This window comes from Dendroctonus ponderosae, unplaced genomic scaffold, assembly GCF_020466585.1.
Source record: "Dendroctonus ponderosae isolate FM_Combo_2020 unplaced genomic scaffold, Dpon_F_20191213v2 Dpon_F_20191213_7, whole genome shotgun sequence".
Lineage (NCBI taxonomy): Eukaryota > Metazoa > Arthropoda > Insecta > Coleoptera > Curculionidae > Dendroctonus > Dendroctonus ponderosae.
Genome location: NW_026018916.1, coordinates 7,107,582 through 7,127,293, shown reverse-complemented (window position 1 = coordinate 7,127,293; position 19,712 = coordinate 7,107,582). Strand labels below are relative to the sequence as shown.

The following is a 19,712-nucleotide window of genomic DNA, read 5'->3' as shown; positions in this document are numbered from 1 at the left end:
TGACAATTTATGCAACTTGTTTTCACTAGTCAGTCACTAGATAAGGGTTTCCCAAACTTTTTCGAAAATGGAACACTTTGCAACCCCATAAATTTTATCGAAACACTTGGTTTATTTGTTTAAATTTATTTCTATTGAAGTTTATTTTAAAACCTAAAAAAAAAAGCTCACCACATTTTTCAATAGCAAATATATTCAGGTTCAGCGGAACACTGGTGTTTCACGCAACTCAGTTTGAGAAACTCTGCATATTACATCTTTATGAATTGATTTATGTTTTATTTTGAAATTAAATGTTTATATTAATGTTTCTGATAAAAAAATAAAAACAGTTTGCATATTTATTAAAAGGATGGTCCGCACTAATAGAAGTAGAAAGAGAATAAAGAGTTATAGGAAATATTCGGAGCAAACTTGGAAAATATCCTTTTTGGGATTCTCAGCCCGAATATATTTGCTAGTAAACTCTATTTAAATTAAAAAGGAAGATTATTAAACCCTATTTTTGTCGCCGTTTTTTTGTTCAGTTTTTTACTACCTCGAAAGCCTATACGAAATTTTTATCACAATTGATATTTATTATGAATTTGAAGGCTTATCATAAAAAATTCTAGTCGATTCAAAATTCAACGAAAACGAAGCAGTGCGGACCGAAAGTTTATATTTGTATATAACCAGTACGTACATACAATACATACAAATGTAATGTATACATACAAAACTATGTATAATATAGAAACACTTTAGTTAAATGGATTAGTTAGGTCGTAATAGTCGTAAGTGCTTTTAAGAGTATTAAACATGTTCCTGCCCACTTGCAAGAATAACACCACAACCACAGATGGAATGGACGGAAAATAGTACGAACTAAGTTTTTAAATATTTTAATATGTTGATTTTATTAAAAATATATCTGAAAACAAATTATTAACAGGGATTAACATCCATCATAATATACAGTGGAGTAAATAAATATTACATCAAATTATACTATAATACATCTTTGACTTGTACCTCAATAGAACTATATCATCAGAGACCATATATTCTTCTGACATATTGGTAATATAATATTTAGAAGCAGTGTTCCGAACAGGCATAACATACAGAAGCAAACAAATTGCATCCAGGAAAAGGATAATTTTTTCGTTAATAAACTGAATCACCAGGATTGTGCAAAAATATATTACATGCGAACAAACAAAAACAAAAAATGTAGAAAGTAAAAGAAAAAGTAAGACTGACAGAACGAAAACATGCACAATGCTACTTCTCATCATTTGCATTGGAAGAATTAAAAAATTACGAAAATTTTGTGTGCGTTTAGCTCCTTTGTTAGCCCTAAATGTGAAGTAAAGATTTCAGAATAAGTGCCATATAAACTAACAGTTTATTGGATGCTATGCTATAACAATTTTTTTATGAAAAAAATAATAACATTTTTCAATGAAAGCTGATACCTAAACTGAATAAAAATTTCCACAGGGTTGATACTTAATTAAACAACCTGCGTTTGCAATTAGGAGTGTGTTAAAAAGATTGACCATCGGATTATGTAGAAAATATATAAAGAATAACTACAAGCAATTATAAAAAATTAGCTTTTCTAAATAAATGATAACTGAAAAAAATTGTTATTTACCTATATATTTTATTAAAAATTATAAACCGTATTTCCGTCAAATAAAAGAATTAAAGAATCGAACTCACTAAACATTAAAAAAATTAAAATCTCCGAACGAAGGTTCGAAGGAAAAGAATTTGAAACATATTCAATCCATAGTAAACGCGCACAGAAGAAAGCAAATTGCGATTATTGGCGTAATCGAAAAGTATTCAATGCTATGCCTGAACATCTGTACTTAGAAGACACGATTTAGAACAAAACGAATTAAGTTCCATAATCCTTGAACTAGAAAACCTATACAGTCACACCCACTTCTCCTAGAATATCTGAGAGCCTTTCAAGATGCACTGTCACTGAACTAGAATCTTTATTTTTTTGGCTTCTGTTAAGAAGCTGTAATGCATTCATATATTCAAGTTCGCTAAATTCAGGTCCCTTATCGACTATCCCATTCAATATTTCCTGAAAACAAAGACAAGTGGTGGTACGCATCTGAATTACCTGCAGGAATATGAATAAATCAGTACGTACCTCTGGTGTTAAGAAAAACAGTTCAAAATAATGGCGAGCGTGATCCAATGCGAGCTCTCTAGTCATAGTAATATTTGTAAGAGTTTGCTGAAGGGCAAAAATATTTCTGCACATACGCTGAATTCCTGCGTCATTTATGACTTGTATGTACTGAGCCGAACTAATAAGAATTTTTGCTATCAAATGGCCCAATCCTTCGAAGATGTACTGCAAATTAATCAAGAGAACCAATAAGCAAATTCAGTATTACTCATTGAGAAATTCAGCTTACCTTGCATTTCCTTGGGTGTAAACTGCTAGTCATGGCTTCGTCAACATTTGCTAATACTTTACTCAATTCAGATACTTTAGGATCTGGCTCGTGGGAATCTTTATTATAATGAGCCTGTGCCAGTAGATAATGGAAGCACTGAACCCTCACCTAAACATTATAGACAAAATTGTATTAATTATTTTAATAAAAAAAAAACAATTTACCTCCAAGTGCAATAACATCAGACATGTGTTAGCTAGTTCATCAAACTCTTGTGCAATACTAGTCAGCTGATGTAGCGTGGAACTTGAAACCGGAGGCATTAAGTCATTGTGACTATTATTGTCTGGTTTAGGTGGAGATAGTCTGGATGGTTCTAATCTGAACTCGCTCGTATACTGGAACATTCTTACAGAAAACCATTCCTGTAAAAATATAGGGAAGTCAGAGATCCGTAGCCAGAACTACTGTTTACTATTTCAGGGTGGTTCTACCCTAAAATAGTAGGCACCTGGCACCTATCCAATAATCTTTTGCGCATTCACCAACCTATACAATATATAAGGACAGCGCCGTAATTCCCATTTCTCAAGAAAATAATCGAACAAATGGAATGTGAACACAAAATCACAAATAATTAAAATTTCATTAACATTAGCAAAAATAGTTATCGACTTGTCTTAAGAGACATCTATAAATTAATACAACAAATTTGGAATTACAGTGTGAAACAATGATTTAGGTTCACCCACTTTTTTGGCCTTAACTCATAAACTACCAAACCAAATGAGCTCATCTTTTTAGGAAATACGATACATATGACCAGTAAAGTTGTGGCGAAATGTCGTTTAACCAGCTTTTCTTTCAAACACTATTATTTTTTTCAAATGTACGGATTTTCTGACCGTAACAATGATTTAGGTTCACTTGTAAAAATCGTAAGTTTTAGAAAGTCAAACGCATTAAATGACGAGGGGAAAGGTAGAGCATGAGCTTATAAACAAGTTGGAATGATCCATCGTGAAATTGCTCGTTCTCTTAACTTTGTACCCAATTTGGTCCGACTAGGCGACGAATACGGAAGGAAGGCTCCGGGTAGAATCCCAATTCTTTCGGCACCCGAAGAAAGAGGGATTAGAGCGATAAAGTAAATAACTAATATAAAATAAAAGTAAATTTGAAATAAGCATTTCCAAAATAATTCAAGAAAGAAAATTGAATCAAATAGTGCTGGAAGCTATTCAGTGTTTTCAAATCGCATTTTCTTCAGTGAATTAATTAAAATTACAACGTATTTTTAACTCACCATACTTTCTTGCAATGTTGCTAATTCCTTTAGAAGGGAGATATCAGATAAAATTTCACTAGATGAAACACCTACCGAAAAATATAGATTATTGGTAGTATAAAATATATTATATTAAAAAAATAACCGTTAATCTCGTTATTACCTCCTTCCCCTAAATTACTGGCCAGTATTTCTGCTTCCTTTCGATTCCTCATTCGAACATCTTCTGGGCTCTCTTCTTCTGATGGTTGATCTCTTAAAATCTTTCTTCCTAAAAAATAAACAAGTAAATTAATACTTGTTTTATATTACAAATGCAGAAACGCAAGGTTTCCGAAACTGTGTTCCGCTCAACCTGAACTGGTGTTCCGCGATAATTCGGAAATGTTTATACACTACAAGTCATTTAAAGATATTTTACTTCACATTGAAACGCGAGAGTGAACTTATTATATAGGATATATTGTAGTATAAGTATTCCGTTAAAATTTCTGGGTTTGCAAAGTGTTCCCTTATAGAAAAAGATTGGTAACGTGAATCGTGAAATTTAAACAACGCAACAATTAATCAATCTAGAGGAAAAAATATATACTAGAGAAAATATATACAGAAAAAAATTGAAAACAAAAGAACAAATATATTTACACACCTCTTTCGCTTCTGGCATGATATTCTTGTTGGGCTTTCAAATTGAGCCAATTTGGTAAAGACCTGAAAAGGAGGGAAAAATTTAAATTGAAATATAAAATTATAATCTATTCGAATACATATTTTTCCAGTATTCCTGAAATTAACTCAACTAGGCACAATTGCGATGCGTATTAATATATTGTTCGTCTTATTTAGAAATTTCTCATAAATCATAATTCAACTATAATATAATAAGTTCAAACAACATACTTTAAAAACCTGTTAATATCCTCATCCTTCAGCCATGCAGCACTACATATTCGCTTATCTTCCGAATGCGGCTGAACCATTCCTCTATAAGCAGCATAGCAAGTGTCTTTATATTCTTTCAAAACGTTTACGGAATAGTCGGCAATTTTTTCGCTATACAAAGGAAGAGATTGAAGAATAGCTTTCCATTCTCGTATACATCTTTCTACAGTAACGGTGCTCTGTAAAAAAGGTATGCTAATAGTCCTAAATTAATGGACAAAAAAGTCCTTAATTAAAAGCGATCAAGTTGTTTACTTGACGCTATTCTGCTATTTTGGAAAATTCTGTTGATGGACAGGAATACTCACAACTAGAAGAGGCTTGTATCCAGCAGATACGTCCAAAAGAACTGTATTTTTCCAAGCATCCGCTGCTTTAAAAGCATTTTCGACCTGCTCAATAATTTCCTCGGATTTTCGTTTCAAATAAACATTTGATATATGCTGAGTGATGTAGCCATACAACGAACATGAAGCATGTGCCATACCTAGAATGGAAAAATCACTTCTATTATAAATGAAAAAACAACATTTCGTTAATCGTTGAATGGAACTCACCTAACATTTGTTCGATATCTTCGGTAAAGCACATGAAAGGAATGAACACTACCAGTATATTATTGGGGTGCGAAGAACAGATTAACACTTTTTCTTTCTTGGAAGATTTTAAGGCATTGCTGAGGCTAAGAGCACTTGAGGAACCTTCGAATTTAAACAGGCTTTTTTTCTTACTGAAAAAACCGAAATTTCAGCGAAAGCTTTACTAATTTGGCTATCCATTACCTCTGCTGCTTTCTTCGTGAAAAATAAGCCGATATGTCACCACTTTCTACAGTTTTATCAGTTTGCAAAGCTGTGGACATATTTTGCAAATCCAGATAATCATTTAAAAATATTTGCAGCTGTAATTAATAGAAGTCAATTATTTGGAACAAATTGCTTGCAAATAGTAGCACTAACCACTTCTTGAACTTGAGACCAATAGTACTGTAACCCATATGGTTTTAAATTAATTCTATGTATCTTAATTCCTTTGTCTACCCATTTTAGAAATATCAAATGCGAATCAGCAATTTCCTTGAATTGATCAAATAGAATATTGATCAACTCTTTGAGCGCCAATTTCGAATCAACGTTTTCAGCATAATCTATAACATGTTGGGTAGATTTTTGGATAATATGAGTTAGCGAGGCCTGCATTTCTCTTACCAATTCCTAGAACACTCCAACACATTAAATATGAATCACATTTTATTGAACTCGCAAATACTTACATCTAAAGTATATGGCAATTTTTCCAGCAAACATAAACTCTTTACCAATATTGAAACATACTGTCTGTTGTTTTCATCGATATTTAAATTTTCTAGGTCTTCTTCTAAATTGAAGTCGTCACTGAATAGATCTTTACTGCCAACTCTTAAATATATTGATCAATATAATCAAAAGCTTTAAACTACTAATTGGTATCTCACTTGGACAACTCATCCATAAGGTTTCGCGACACATTGCTTCGATTTCTTCCACTTAATCTACCTTTCATACTTCTTTGCAACGGTGAGTGTATTAAAAAGCCATCTCTCCCTGAACCCTGTCTCCTCAATGTTAGTATATGCTGGCAAGGTTTAGTATACAAAATATTCTTAAGTTCTGACAAGATTTGCAGATGAAGTTGCTATAAAGGAATGGTTCATTTTCATTAACATGAAATTGTAAGCTGCAAAAAGTAAGAACCTCTTTTCGTTGTTCCAATTCCTGGCTTAACTCCTTCAGACTTTCCACGCCTTCCAAAGGGTCTTTTCCTAATTTTACAGCTTCTACCAGCAGTTTGGTTGCATGCAGAAACCTTTTATGTGACATGTGAGTAGCCAACTGACTAGGAATATTGTTCATTTTTTCACTAAAATTTAATTTATGTTACCGTTAACATTTAATTTCATTTAAATAAAAAATAATCTTACATTTCTTGCAACAATTGAAGCATATATTTATATTCTAACCCTTCCATCCATAGGGCCTTTAATTCGTCTCTTTTACATCTTAACTTTTTTTTACAATCTTGTAACATCTCTTTCACCGTATGTATTTTGTCTCGATTTTCAGTAACAGATTGTGATATTGTTCCGAATAAGCGCATTACCTAAAATAATTGTCAAATAATTGTATAATTCGACAGTCTATTGCGAGTTTTAACAGCTTTTATTGATTTGGGTAATAATTAATGTTTTTATGTTTGCATTTTAATTAAATCTAGAGCTTCTGAACTGAAATTATAATTACAACACAATGGTTTAGTTGATGAAGAGTTGTTGCTTTTCTTACCTGTGTAAGATCATTTTCATGATGAGAAACTAGGCGATCCAATTTTTGATCACAAACTTTAAAATCGGCTTCAAGCTTTGCTTTTTCTCTGTCTCTTTGCTCATTTGTCTCGCTGGCAGACAATGTTCTTATTACAGACATTAAGAGCCCACTCTATAATAAAATAAGACATTCTCTTAAAAAAAATTATGTCTACACGTTTTCACCTGATCAATTGAAAAAATACAAAGAAGCAACTCAAGAACTCCAAGAGCGTTTGGATAAACTTAAAAAATATTGCGAAAACCCAGATCTTTATGAGTATATTCCAGGAAGCAATACTAATAAAGAGCTACAAATTCACCGACGATACGCTACATCAAAAAAATCATGCAATTTTTTGTATCCATAATTCAGGGTATCTAATGGAATTTGTGAATTATTTCATGTAGATTTAAAATATATGTTTTCTTTGCTTAGCTTAATATTTTGTGCTTTTCATTCCTTGTAATAAACTACTTGCTTCTTTGTTTAAAATTTCAATCTAGTTAACAAAAAATCGATTTAAAAATGTGCATGGGATACCGATATTAATGCATATTTAAATTCCCGAGAACATTCTATTTATTACGTTTTATTATTACTTAATTTAACTATAAATTTATTACAATATTGTATTACATTATTGTAATAAATTTATAGTAATTTATAGTAAATTTATATGACTGTGTTCAAAATAAGAAAGGCGGAGAGTTATTGAGATATTTGAAGCAGTAAGTGATACGAATTAGATGAATAGTTTCAGTGGTACTCTGAGGAATAATATAAGCAGAAAAATTACGCCTTTGAATTTCATTTTCTTAAATAATTTGATTGCTTATCGAAAAATTTGTAAAATAAAAGATCCTCGCTTGTTGCACAGAATATTCAAGCAAAGGAATCTTTGAGATATTAATGAAAATTCAAATTTTGATATCTTGGACCTCCTTTATCTCCAAATCCACACTTTCTCGGATACAGGCTTATATAAAAATTTCTATTTAAATTCTAATCTTTTGGAATTACGGCCTGTCATCAAATAACATCCTGTATTATGAAATAAAGTTCTTTTAAATTAAGACAATAAAAAAGTTGCTGGATAAATAAAGAATTATTTATTATTTTACTATACTGTCTTGCGACTATCATAGAATTTCATATATTTGTGTTTTGCTTCTGTTGCAACTAAACTAAATATTTCAAAAAATCTCAACTTTTATTGAAATTAATGAATCTAATTTTATTAATCGCATATGTCGTTTTAAGCACAAGTTTATTTAGTCTCAACCAACAACAATAAATAATTTGACATTATAAGAAAGCAAATAATTTTGGAACTTGTTTATTACTTACCTACTTTTAAATATAGGAAGAATTATGAACAATGTCAAATTATTAAACTAAATTAAGCAATATTGTATAACAAGATTCTCAACCAGGTATAATGAAAGATAAATAGATTGCAATAGAACATATAGAATGATATTACAATTTTAACAAAAAAGGAAATTGAAAACGCAATAATATACAGAGTAAATAATTAGTAAATTTGTATATTAATTAAGTAGTAAGATTTTTCCTTGTTTTTTGTTCTGTGTAAAAACAAAAGTAAGGTCAAAATATGCATGTCTAGCTATAATTTTAATAGATTTCGAATCAATAATTTTAAATAATTATGCAACTTGTGATCCTGACCGTGTGATCAAGCTATATAAGAATATTATAAAACAGATAACAAAGTTAACATTTATATTTGGTCTATGATAAAATATATTATGGTAATTACTCCCTATTAAAATACGACAGCAAACGAACCTCAGATGCGCAGAGATGCAAAATATTGTAGTTATCGCCGCAAACTTAGTTAAATAATGCTCATGAGAGTATTAACATGTAAATGAACCTTTGCATGGTATGTTTAATTTACCACTATGTGCGTAATTTTTCTGAGCTAACCAGTTGATAGATCGGTTTTGCGTCAGTATCTAGAATGAGCCTTGTTAAAAACTGAATTGAATATAATTTAAAAACATTGCACACAAATTGATATACCTAGTAAATAAGATCACACCTGCATGTTTGTGTACGCAAATAGAACTCATGCGATACAAAAATAGCAAATTAAGTGAACTTAACGTTCGTAATATCTTCAAATAAATGAAATAAAGTAGAAAGGGTGCGATTAAACATACAGCCCAAAATTAAATTGGTTTCCGGTGATAGATCACAAGAACTACAGGAATCTTAATATGGGGCAAATATCTCGAAGGGCAACAGGCTGGATTATTTCGTACTTACAGTCTCCTTGACAGGCTTCACACCCCTTGGGGGCTTAATAGGGGGCGAATCCATATCACTGCCTAAATCATAAAACTATATAACTGAATTTAAAAACAACACCCACATTATTTTTGCTTAGAATCTATTGACAAAAACGTCATTAATAAACTTAACCATACTTTTTTGTTGTGAGTCGTGACATATCAATAGCGTATTGCCAGCTTGTTCAGCTAGGCAAGCTATTCAGATTATTGGATATAGCTTCTGATAATTATTATTCTGATATAGTTATTTTATATTAAATTGTGAATAAAATCATGTAATTAACAAATTATAACTGATGTTAGTGCCTGCGGTAAAATGTGATGAACAATTTGTTTATTATTGAAAAATATTTTTAAATTATTAATCAGGTTTAAAGGAAATAGTCACGGTGTGGCAACGCTGGACCTTACGCCAAAAGAACAGGACCCAACTGGCATTTTTCTGATTTTAATAATGATCACATTTTACAATTTAATTTTTTTTTACTTCCTTTATATTTCAGAAAATTAAATTATAAATACATGCAAGGTGTAAAATAATTGCGACAAAGTAAAATGTTTGCTTAATTACAATAATTATAGCCACGTGTGGTTATTTTTGACCTTCACTAACAAAGAGCGAAAAGCGCAAAAATTGGCAATAAAATGATTATCTATAAAGTGATCATTTTGATAACTTCTAACGATATTTCCTCTATATACTTTTTTGACCCATCTGCTTTTCTTATTTTTGAGAAACGTAAATGCATGATTAATTTTGAGTAAATATGTATAATTGAGTAATGCAAAATTGTGAATAATATATTTAGAGACGTTTCTTCTAGTACGGTAAAAGTAAAGGTAAAAACGTATCTTGTGCTGTTTTGCGTATTTATTGCATATAAACTCATTTATAACATTCTTTGCAAATTATCATCCTGCATAAGAACAACAGGTACTGAACAACAATCTCTTGACCCTGAAAAATTTCCTAAGTAACAAACAAATGCCTCATCAACAAAATTTTCATTCGTTTTTCATGACGCGTGTCATGTGAAAAATTGCTTTAAAATTATAGTTGATTTATAATTTTGAGTTTAATAATCCCAAAATTTAAGTTTCCAAATTATGGTACGTATAATATCAACTTTTAATCGAGCAATTTATAATTGCTCAATATTTGATCATAAATACAGATAAATCTTAAGGTCTTAACAGTAAAAATTTCTAGTAGAATAACAAACATTAAAATTAATGAGCTAACGTAGATGTAAACTGGCATAGTTCATACCCATGTACCCATTAAAATTATTTTTTTATTCATTAATATCACGTAAATATTATGGGAATACTTTCCATTTGCAGAGGGAGTGCATTTCTGTCCACATCGGACAAGCAGGAGTTCAAATCGGAAATTCAATGTGGGAATTGTATTGCCTTGAACATGGCATTCAGCCGGATGGAACTATATTGCCCCAAAAAGAAGTAAGATCAGATAATTGCTATGGAACGTTTTTTTCTGAAGTGGAAAATGGAAAAATGGTACCCAGAGCTATTATGGTTGATCTCGAACCCACTGTTGTAGGTCAGTGTCAAACAACTTAAAAAATGATAATATGATCAAAAAGGTCTAGCTAAACCAAGTAAAAAAATAAAAAAGCTGTATAATTTTTTTAAGGATTCTTGACAATTTTCTTGGTTGAAAATCGACAAGTAATTCAATGAAATTGAGATTTATGTTTTCAGAGCATATGCGAAAAACTAGAAAATACAAATTATGTGCATTGAATCACTCACTACCACAATCAAAGTATTCGAGTATTCAAATATTCGAGTTATGACTACACATAATTATTCGGTTTTTGAATATTCGAATATTCGAATACTCGAATACTCGAATAATCGAATACTCGAATGATCGAATACTCGAATACACCAACATTATCAAACTCACGAGGTGCAGATATCTTTATATGCACTTTGTATACTTTTATAAAATAAAAGGTTCATATTCTACAAGCATTTAAACAAATATGTACCCATATATTTACAAGCAAATGAAAATAATCATATTTACTTTCCTGCAAATGAATATAAAATTACGTCTCTGTGTTCTGGTGATTCGCGTCATCAACTTGATGATATCATGATGATCAACTGATAGAGCCAAAAAATATCATTAAATCGAAAAAAAAATCAGCGTAAACATTATCGCAAAGTATGCAAAAAATATGTAAAGTGCTCTATTAGTTTTAGATAGGTACGATTTTTAAACACTGCACTAAAAAAGCAAGTCCTGCACGGCGCCGATTATAATTATGATTTTATAATAACTTAAAATATTTACACTTAATTAAATAAGTTTAACTAGGTAGTAAGCGGTCCAGCTAAATTTAATTAAATACCTATGTCAGAAGAAATCTAGAACAGGAGTGTGTAAAAGAAAAGTTTGAAATCGTCACATCTGAAAAACAGCTTTATAATCTAGCTTCTAGCTGTATAAATAAAACATACTCTTTAGCTTTAAAAATAATGAATATATCACCCATTTGGGCATAAATAGAAGCATAAAATATATGCGCCCCTAAGAGGATTCAACTGCTTACTGAATTACAAAATCGGGACTTTACTCAAAAATATTACTATTTTTTCCAGTGAAAAGATTAAGTTAAGTAGGTAGATGTATTTTATTGACACTTTATTCATTTCATTAACACTGTGCAATGTATTTTAGACGAAGTAAGGACTGGGTATTACAAGAAACTTTACCATCCTGAGCAAATGATAACTGGAAAAGAGGATGCCGCAAATAATTATGCTCGAGGACACTACAGTATTGGTAGATTTTTCCAGGATAACACTAAAATTTAAAAACTTAAATCCTTTACCTGCTTTTGACTGTAGGTAAAGAAATGCTAGGCATTGTTACTGAGCGGCTTTATAAACTAGCCGAAAACTGTTCGGGATTACAAGGCTTTTTCGTCTTTCATTCTTTTGGAGGAGGCACTGGGTCCGGATTTACGTCTTTGTTAATGGAGAAACTCAGCCAAGACTTTGGAAAAAAAAGTAAACTGGAATTTGTTGTTTACCCCGCGCCTCAAGTAAGTTATCAAATTACTTTTTGTAAAAGGTTTTTAAATATTTAGAATCCTAAAATGTTATTAGAAAAATGACCCTATAAATAGAATAATGTTTTTATATTTAGGTTTGCACGGCAGTTGTAGAACCGTATAATTCAATTTTGACTACACACACTACTTTGAGCCATTCTGATTGTGCTTTTATGGTGGACAATGAGGCGATTTACGACATTTGCCGCACAAAATTGGGAATTGAACGACCCCATTATCTTAATTTAAATCGGTACAATTTAAGAAACAGTCAAAAAAATGTTTACTCTATTTCACTGTTTTGATTTACAGGCTAATAAGTCAAGTTCTTTCATCTATTACAGCATCTTTGAGATTTGATGGCGCTCTGAATGTTGATCTGACGGAATTTCAGACTAACTTGGTAAAAACTAAATATATATTTAAAAACTGTCCGCTAACATAACGTTTCATTCCCGTAAAATTTTGCTTAGGTACCTTATCCCAGAATTCACTTCCCACTTGCTTCCTATGCTCCAGTGGTATCATCGGAAAAAGCTTATCATGAAGGCATGTCGGTAGCGGAAATAACCGCTGAATTGTTTGAACCAACCAACCAGGTACTGACTGGGTAGTTTTATAAGTAAGGTCTGGGTAGCACTGTGTTGAGTTGCTATTCGAGTTGTTGCCGCTCTCTGACTTAGTAAATGCTTTAATAAATGAGTTATAACTCATTTATTAAAGCGGATTAAAGCTTTTCCTCACGTTATTACAGATTAATAACCAGTTCTCTTATCTCGCAATAATAACGAATTATTTATCAAAATGTAATCAAGAACTATCACCTAGAGGGTCCCCTGCGACACATTTAGGCTCAAGCTGTAAGAAAAAATTCCAATTAGTAAAGAAATTAATTTAAAAAATTACCTTGGCGTTTCGATAGCTATGTTAATAAATTGTATAACAATAGTAGGAGAATACAATATGTAAGAATTCGCTCTGGTAAAAAAAAGGAAACAACATTTCTCCAGAAATGGAACCGAGTTACTGCGCCAGTGCGTTGGGTTGGCGCACAAAGCCATTTGCGCAGCACTGCGCCAACTCCTAAAAATTTACTAAGTTACCCAGGCTTACTTACTAAGTATTACTAAAATTATTTTTTTATATGAAACAAACAAACATTATATCAAAAACCTACCTGGAGGATTCTTAGGCCATCATAATTTATTTCAGATGGTCAAATGCGATCCGCGCGAAGGAAAATACATGGCATGTTGCCTTCTGTATAGAGGCGATGTGGTACCAAAAGATGTAAACGCATCAATAGCCTTAATGAAAGCTAAAAGTAATGTGAGATTCGTCGATTGGTGTCCTACAGGTAACGTGTATCAACCCAAACCCGCCATTATCTTAAAAAGAACTCCATATTTTCAGGATTCAAAGTTGGTATCAATTATCAGCCTCCCACAGTCGTAAAAGGAGGTGATCTAGCTACAGTACAACGAGCAGTTTGCATGCTATCCAATACAACCGCCATTGAATCCGCGTGGAAAAAGTTGAATAAAAAGTTCGATCTGATGTTTGCGAAGCGGGCATTCGTACACTGGTACGTAGGGGAAGGTATGGAAGAAGGAGAATTTTCCGAAGCACGTGAAAACCTTGCCGCGTTGGAACGAGACTATGAAGAAGTGGCATCTGATACAACTGAGCTCATTTCTGAAGAACTAGCTTAAGTAAATCTGATAGACGTAAATTATCAGTCACATAATGTAAAAAGCTAAGCTTTGCGCACTCACTTTTCGCCTCCATCCACTTTAAATCATATCCTAGATCTCTCCAATTTTTACATCTTGTCATACTCAAATACATCCATAAAAACAACGCAGCGATATTTATTTCTGACAAAACTTATTTATTAAATAAGTCTTGGTCCGTTTGAAAGTAGTTTTTTTCAAGCTCGAACTGATATCTGGTAAGAGAAATTTGGTAAACTGTTAATAAAATTCCACTTTAACTTAATTAAATATTTTAATCACTTCTACACTTTGAAATTAAATCCGATCGTTACAGATGCACCTTAAAGAAAGAAATGTTTTAGGGTATGGATTTACTATTTTAATTATAAAGATAATGAGATCACAATAAATGACTGGAATTCTTAATAGGTACGTAAAATACAGGTAATCATGCTTTTTTCTATAATATATAGGTAAGTAAATTGATAATCACTTCTTCAGTATTTGGTTTAGTCTATCAATTTCTGCTCCTAGCGTATCAACATTTTCCTGCAAAAATATTCGTTTTTGAAGTGAAATGCAACGAGGTCAGAAAAATTAATATACCGACTTTTAGCGTTATGTTCTTCAGCAACGCATCCTCTAAAACAGCTTGCAGCTTCCGGTTAATGTCAAGTGATAATTCGAGGGTTAAATTTTGATCGCATACTCTGCTACTGTATAGGGATGCCATAACACCATTTAATTTGGCTAACTGCGCCTGAAATAAATGTATAATAAAATATTTATAATTTAAATACATACTGAAAAGTCAAAACTAAAAAACCTGCTAAGGTGGCTTAGATATTAGATTTAAGAAGTCGAATAAATAACGCTATCCAAACATATCAGATTAATATTGGTTTTTTTCCTGAGCCTTATGTATTCCATTTTTGGACGTAGGCCTCCTTCATATGTTTCCAGCTATTTCGGTTCTGTGCTTTGGAATGTAAAAATTACTGTAAAAATGTTCGGCTGTGTTATTTCTTCACTATTCGTTATTTCGTTCCTCGCTTGATCATTCAAGGCTGTTATTTGTTTTTTATAGATGTTCTTTTTGAGACTTCTAAGGTCTCTATTTTTTTCTAGCAGTTTTTTAACTTTATTTTCATAGTGTTCATTTAGATCGTCCTTATTGTCTCTTTTGCTAACATTCTAAGTTCTTCCAATTTTTTCTCCTTTAATAGTTGTCTCTTTTTTTAAATAATTTTCTTTGTTTCATCCCCAAGCTTGCATGTTTTTTCTCTTTTCTGCTCTGCTATGCTTAGTAATTGGCTGGTTTTGTCGATGTTATTTTTGTCGTGAGTTTTCTCCATTCCTTTTTCAAGTCTTTTCCGGTATCTTTCCGAAGTTTCCTTCATAGTTTTTTAGATCTATAACTTGTTTCTTTTGTTTGAGAAACTTTGGTTGCTCTTCCTCCGTTCTAGCTTAGTATTAACAGTTACTTTGGCTCTTATCATTCGGTGATAGCTGTTGATATTGCAACAATTTAGAGCAGTAACATCTTTCACTACTGATTTATTACCGGAGAGAAAATGATCAATTTCACTTTTTGTATTACCATCCGGACTTCGCCAAGTCTTTGTTTCGTTTTATTAAAGAATTACGCCATCGAGTATAACCGATGTTCGGTTATAAACTCCAGCAGTCGCATAATATTGTGTATACTCCCATACATTTTTATTAATTTTAATTAAAACGAAAAATATCACGGACAAAATAAATTAAATTCCTTTTAGTTAAAATGGATTTCAATCAACATCAAACATTATACTTACCATAACTTCTTCTGGTCCACAATGAAGGCAAAAAAAAAAGATTTTAATTAATTTATTATACATAAAAGTATATAGTTTTAATTTGAAAAGAATGTTTAAATCAAATTAAATCTGTACAATCAGTCGTTTTCAGTATAATGAATGAAACTCAACATGCTGTAATTTAAACTAAAAGCAAATTTATTTATTATGTTTACTATTTGTTACGAAATATGAAGACGTGAAATTAAATGATGAAAACTTATCACTTATAAAACCCTTGGATAATTTATTCGTTCCGAAATTATTAAATTTACAATTAAAACGCTAAAAACGGGACGCTGAAATCGTTTAAAAATATTGCGGATACACACTTACTTTATTATTATCCATGCTGTTCGAGCTGAGAGTACCAGCCTGTTCTCTTAATACATAGCCCTGTAATAATTTAGTCTTTTTTTGAATTTCCGAAACCAGATTATTCACATGCTCCTCTAGAAAATCAATTTTTTCTGACTTTTTAGCACTTATTCGCTGTAATTTCACTATATGCTCTATGAGCGTTTGCTTGTCTATGGTTGGCTCTGGTTGTATTACCTAAAAAAATGTTTTATAAAAATAATACCATTATTAGGAATGCAATAAACACATACTTTCACATGTTCGGTGTCACATAAATTTTGAGCATGCCCATTAACATTTAAGGATGAGCTAGAGTTACTACTATTTGTTGACGAATCACCCGCCTCGTAGTGTTCTAACTTCCTTCTGCAATGGTGAAGTTCTTTGTTCACTTCCTAAAATGCATTTAAAATCCAGTTATTAAACCACAATCTATCTTAGCAAACAACCGTGCGTACCCTCATACTTAAATCGAACTTTCTTTTCATCACTAAATTTTCGCCTTGCTGATCAGCAACATCTCTTAATGCAACATCGAGTTTATTTTGCGTTTCTTTTAAATTTTTAGTGAGTGATTCGGATTCTGTTGCATTTTTAGATCTTTCCTGTTCAAGTGTTGAATTTAAAATAGAAATTCTAGTTTCGTGCTCCTTAAGCTGTCGCTTTAAAACAGTTTGCTCACAACTTAGTTGCTGTACCTAAAATGAGTAAACCATGTTAGTATTTTTACTATGATTAATTTGGAACATACTTTTGTCTCAACGGCTGTGAATTCGGATTGTAGTCTCACATTTTTATCGGTTAATTGTTGAGTAAAAACCAGCAATTCTGCTTCTCTCACTCGACAAGAGTCCATATCCGATTCTATTTCTTGATTTCTTTCCTTTAAACGTTCAATTTGCTCATTTGCAGCCTGCAACTGCTCTTCCTCGCTGAAACAAATTAGAATAGATATACAGTATAGATAACTAACGTTAATCTTGAATACTGTTTTAACTGCAACTTCACTTGTTCGAATTGTACATTTTTGGTCTGCAAATTTGCGGCATCCTGGCGTTGCAAATCCTGATATCCCCTAAGTTCACTTAGCTTTTGTTCATTCTCCAATCTAAAAGTCTAAAATTATAGTAAACTTAAGGAGAAACTCGCATTACTACCTTTCTCTTTCCAGGTGCTGCACTTTCAAACTTAAATTATTGTTCTCTTCAATAATTTCTTTGTGTTTTGACTGTAGTCGCTCAAGCTCGGACTGCAACGATTTTACGTGTTGGTCTTTATCAGATTTTTCATGTCTCAAAAGAATAAGAGTTGCTTGTTGCTCTTTAACTTGCTGATCTAAAATTACATATTTAAAAAAAAAACTACTGTTGTTGAAAGTTTACAAATAGCTATTGAAAATTTAGAATAGATGTGCTCCAAAGCGAAAAGATATTGTAAACTCATTAGAGAAGCACTCAATCATAAGAAAAATGTTGCATTAACAAACCTAATTTCTAACATCCAGCATTCTTAGGTAAAACTAAAAGCAAATATACCTAAAACATATGCCCTATTTTCTTGTGAAGTCATGAAGTTCTTTACGGTTTCTTCGGCACTTTTCTTAGCAGCCTCAATTTGGTTAACGGAATCTTGAACCTTCGCATTTAGAGCGTCAGCCTAAAGAAGAAAATAGTTCAAGCTAAATTCATGATAAAGAAATTGCTAATGAATTATAGGAAATGGTGTGTACACACTGGCTTAAATAAGTTAAAGATTTAGTGAGTCATGTAATATTAGTTTAGATAACTAACCCTTGCTTGGATTTCTCTATGCGCCTCAATTTCATTTTTTAAACTGTTTTGATTCCATTTCAATTTAGTTTCTAGATTGTTCAAGTCTTGCTTCGCCTTATCAAATTCCAACTGAACGTTTTTGTACTCATAACACTTATTGTCTAACATTTGACAAATTCTACTTTTCTCTGATATCATAGTTTGTAGTTTATGCTGCAGTAGTTCATATTCTTTATGCAAATCTTTATATTTCTTCTCGGCTTGCTCTTTCTGCTGGCGTTCCTTTAAAACATTGTTTTCGCCTACTGCATACCTATAAGATATTTTATAATTACAGTAAACTCAAGCAATACAACATATTGCTTTACCTAATAACAATATTTTCTTTTTCCTTTATAGCAGCATCTTTCTGTTTAATTGCGGTTTCAAGTTTGTGTTCAATATCCTTTCGAAATGTTTCAAGTTTTGCACATTTTTCCTCAATAAACCTGATGGTATCAGTATTCTGTTCAATAACATTCTGTTGATATGATACTTTTTGTAAAAGCTCATCAATACTATTATTCTTGATGTAAGCTGGGGAATTTAAAGTAACTTTTTCGACTTTTAAAATATCTGACTGATTGCTGTTGTTTGAGTGGCTTAGTTGTTCATTATTTGCTGCAATAAAATAATATTTCTAGAAATAGGGTATATACATATATATATTTAAGTGAGAAATTCAAATGAGGCAGACTTAAATTTAGTCAAAACATTAAGTTTATATTGCGACCTGTTGTAGATGCAGGTAAGTTTGCTACTTAAAAAATATGCAGGTATACAGAAAAATATAATAATAAGCAGCTTAATGAGTTTTTCGAGATTATATTCCGCCGTGCATCCTCAGAGGTTCTGCTCGAATAGTTACGCTGAACTGATAAATAACTGCGTCCTAAAAACTTGCCAGTCTCAAGGAATTAGGCTAATGCAAATGTGTTTTCCTGATCCTGTTGGTTGAAAATATACGAGAAAGTATGTAATGTAAAATATTAATGAAAATACGGGTGGAAAATCTACGAAGAATTGGCCCTCAAAGGAAAAATGCGCCTTTCGAGATTATCGCAGTGTGTTGTGATTTAAAGATTATAGCAGTGATTATGGGATTATGTGAATTTGGTGGAATTACACACCAAATAGCAAATTTTATAGCAATTTAAAACTTGATATAAATGAGAAATTTTCATCTCTCATACCTGGTTTGGTTTCCGATTGACAGACATTTTTACTCCTATCCTGACTGGAAACTTCAGGAAGTTCATTATCTACACTTTCCCCCTGATTGTGCTTCTGTAAATCGCTATTCGCTTTCATAGTTGAACAATTTTCTGTTCCAGATAACATATGTGGCAAGTTAATCGAACAATTTAAGTCAGTTTTTCGCAAATCTGTCAAGTATACACACTCATATATTAACAGAAAATAAACAAACAACTAAGCGGAATTATTTGTAAACAAGATTTTAAATTAGCCATAAGTTAATTAAATAATCTGATTTGAACAGATCGATTAAAATTGTCAACAGTAATTTAGGTTAGGGATAAACAGAAATGTCAAAACCGACAGGAAAATTGCAGTTCTTCTTCAGTTTGGATGTC

At 31.7% G+C, this 19,712-nt stretch overlaps 3 protein-coding genes across 5 annotated transcripts; 1 reads left to right on the top strand and 2 right to left on the bottom strand.

Annotated features, from left to right (window-relative positions):
• Positions 1-872: 872 nt before the first annotated feature.
• On the bottom strand, positions 873-9,445 carry LOC109546069 (exocyst complex component 4). The gene is made up of 18 exons (XM_019916903.2): positions 9,279-9,445; positions 6,963-7,115; positions 6,602-6,780; positions 6,375-6,540; positions 6,116-6,315; positions 5,915-6,059; positions 5,601-5,855; positions 5,424-5,542; positions 5,199-5,371; positions 4,950-5,128; positions 4,600-4,820; positions 4,349-4,410; positions 3,863-3,970; positions 3,718-3,788; positions 2,636-2,836; positions 2,430-2,579; positions 2,159-2,365; positions 873-2,089 (listed from the first exon to the last, which is right to left on the bottom strand). Exons 1-18 carry the CDS (start codon positions 9,330-9,332, stop codon positions 1,922-1,924), a joined length of 2,811 nt encoding a protein of 936 aa, XP_019772462.1. The 5' UTR covers positions 9,333-9,445; the 3' UTR covers positions 873-1,921.
• An 840-nt stretch (positions 9,446-10,285) lies between these two features.
• LOC109546072 (tubulin alpha-4 chain) lies at positions 10,286-14,253 on the top strand. Its single transcript, XM_019916907.1, has 9 exons — positions 10,286-10,414; positions 10,649-10,868; positions 12,018-12,122; positions 12,188-12,384; positions 12,489-12,646; positions 12,706-12,796; positions 12,867-12,992; positions 13,606-13,750; positions 13,807-14,253. Exons 1-9 carry the CDS (start codon positions 10,412-10,414, stop codon positions 14,103-14,105), a joined length of 1,344 nt encoding a protein of 447 aa, XP_019772466.1. The 5' UTR covers positions 10,286-10,411; the 3' UTR covers positions 14,106-14,253.
• Positions 14,254-14,381: 128 nt separating this feature from the next.
• LOC109546070 (coiled-coil domain-containing protein 186) lies at positions 14,382-19,669 on the bottom strand. 3 transcript variants are annotated; one of them, XR_007282016.1, is made up of 13 exons: positions 19,311-19,669; positions 18,447-18,738; positions 18,097-18,391; positions 17,842-17,962; positions 17,464-17,641; positions 17,295-17,414; positions 17,058-17,238; positions 16,765-17,004; positions 16,558-16,701; positions 16,283-16,501; positions 15,926-15,936; positions 14,719-14,868; positions 14,382-14,657 (listed from the first exon to the last, which is right to left on the bottom strand). XR_007282016.1 is itself a non-coding variant. In XM_019916904.2 (12 exons), the coding sequence occupies exons 1-12, from the start codon at positions 19,456-19,458 to the stop codon at positions 14,598-14,600; spliced, it is 2,148 nt and encodes a 715-aa protein (XP_019772463.2). In that variant the 5' UTR covers positions 19,459-19,669; the 3' UTR covers positions 14,382-14,597. The 3 variants fall into 3 exon arrangements, 2 of the variants coding, with proteins under 2 accessions (XP_019772463.2, XP_048524596.1); XM_019916904.2 differs by lacking the exon at positions 15,926-15,936; XM_048668639.1 differs by lacking the exon at positions 15,926-15,936 and having other exon boundaries at positions 14,517-14,657; positions 14,715-14,868.
• Positions 19,670-19,712: the final 43 nt, after the last annotated feature.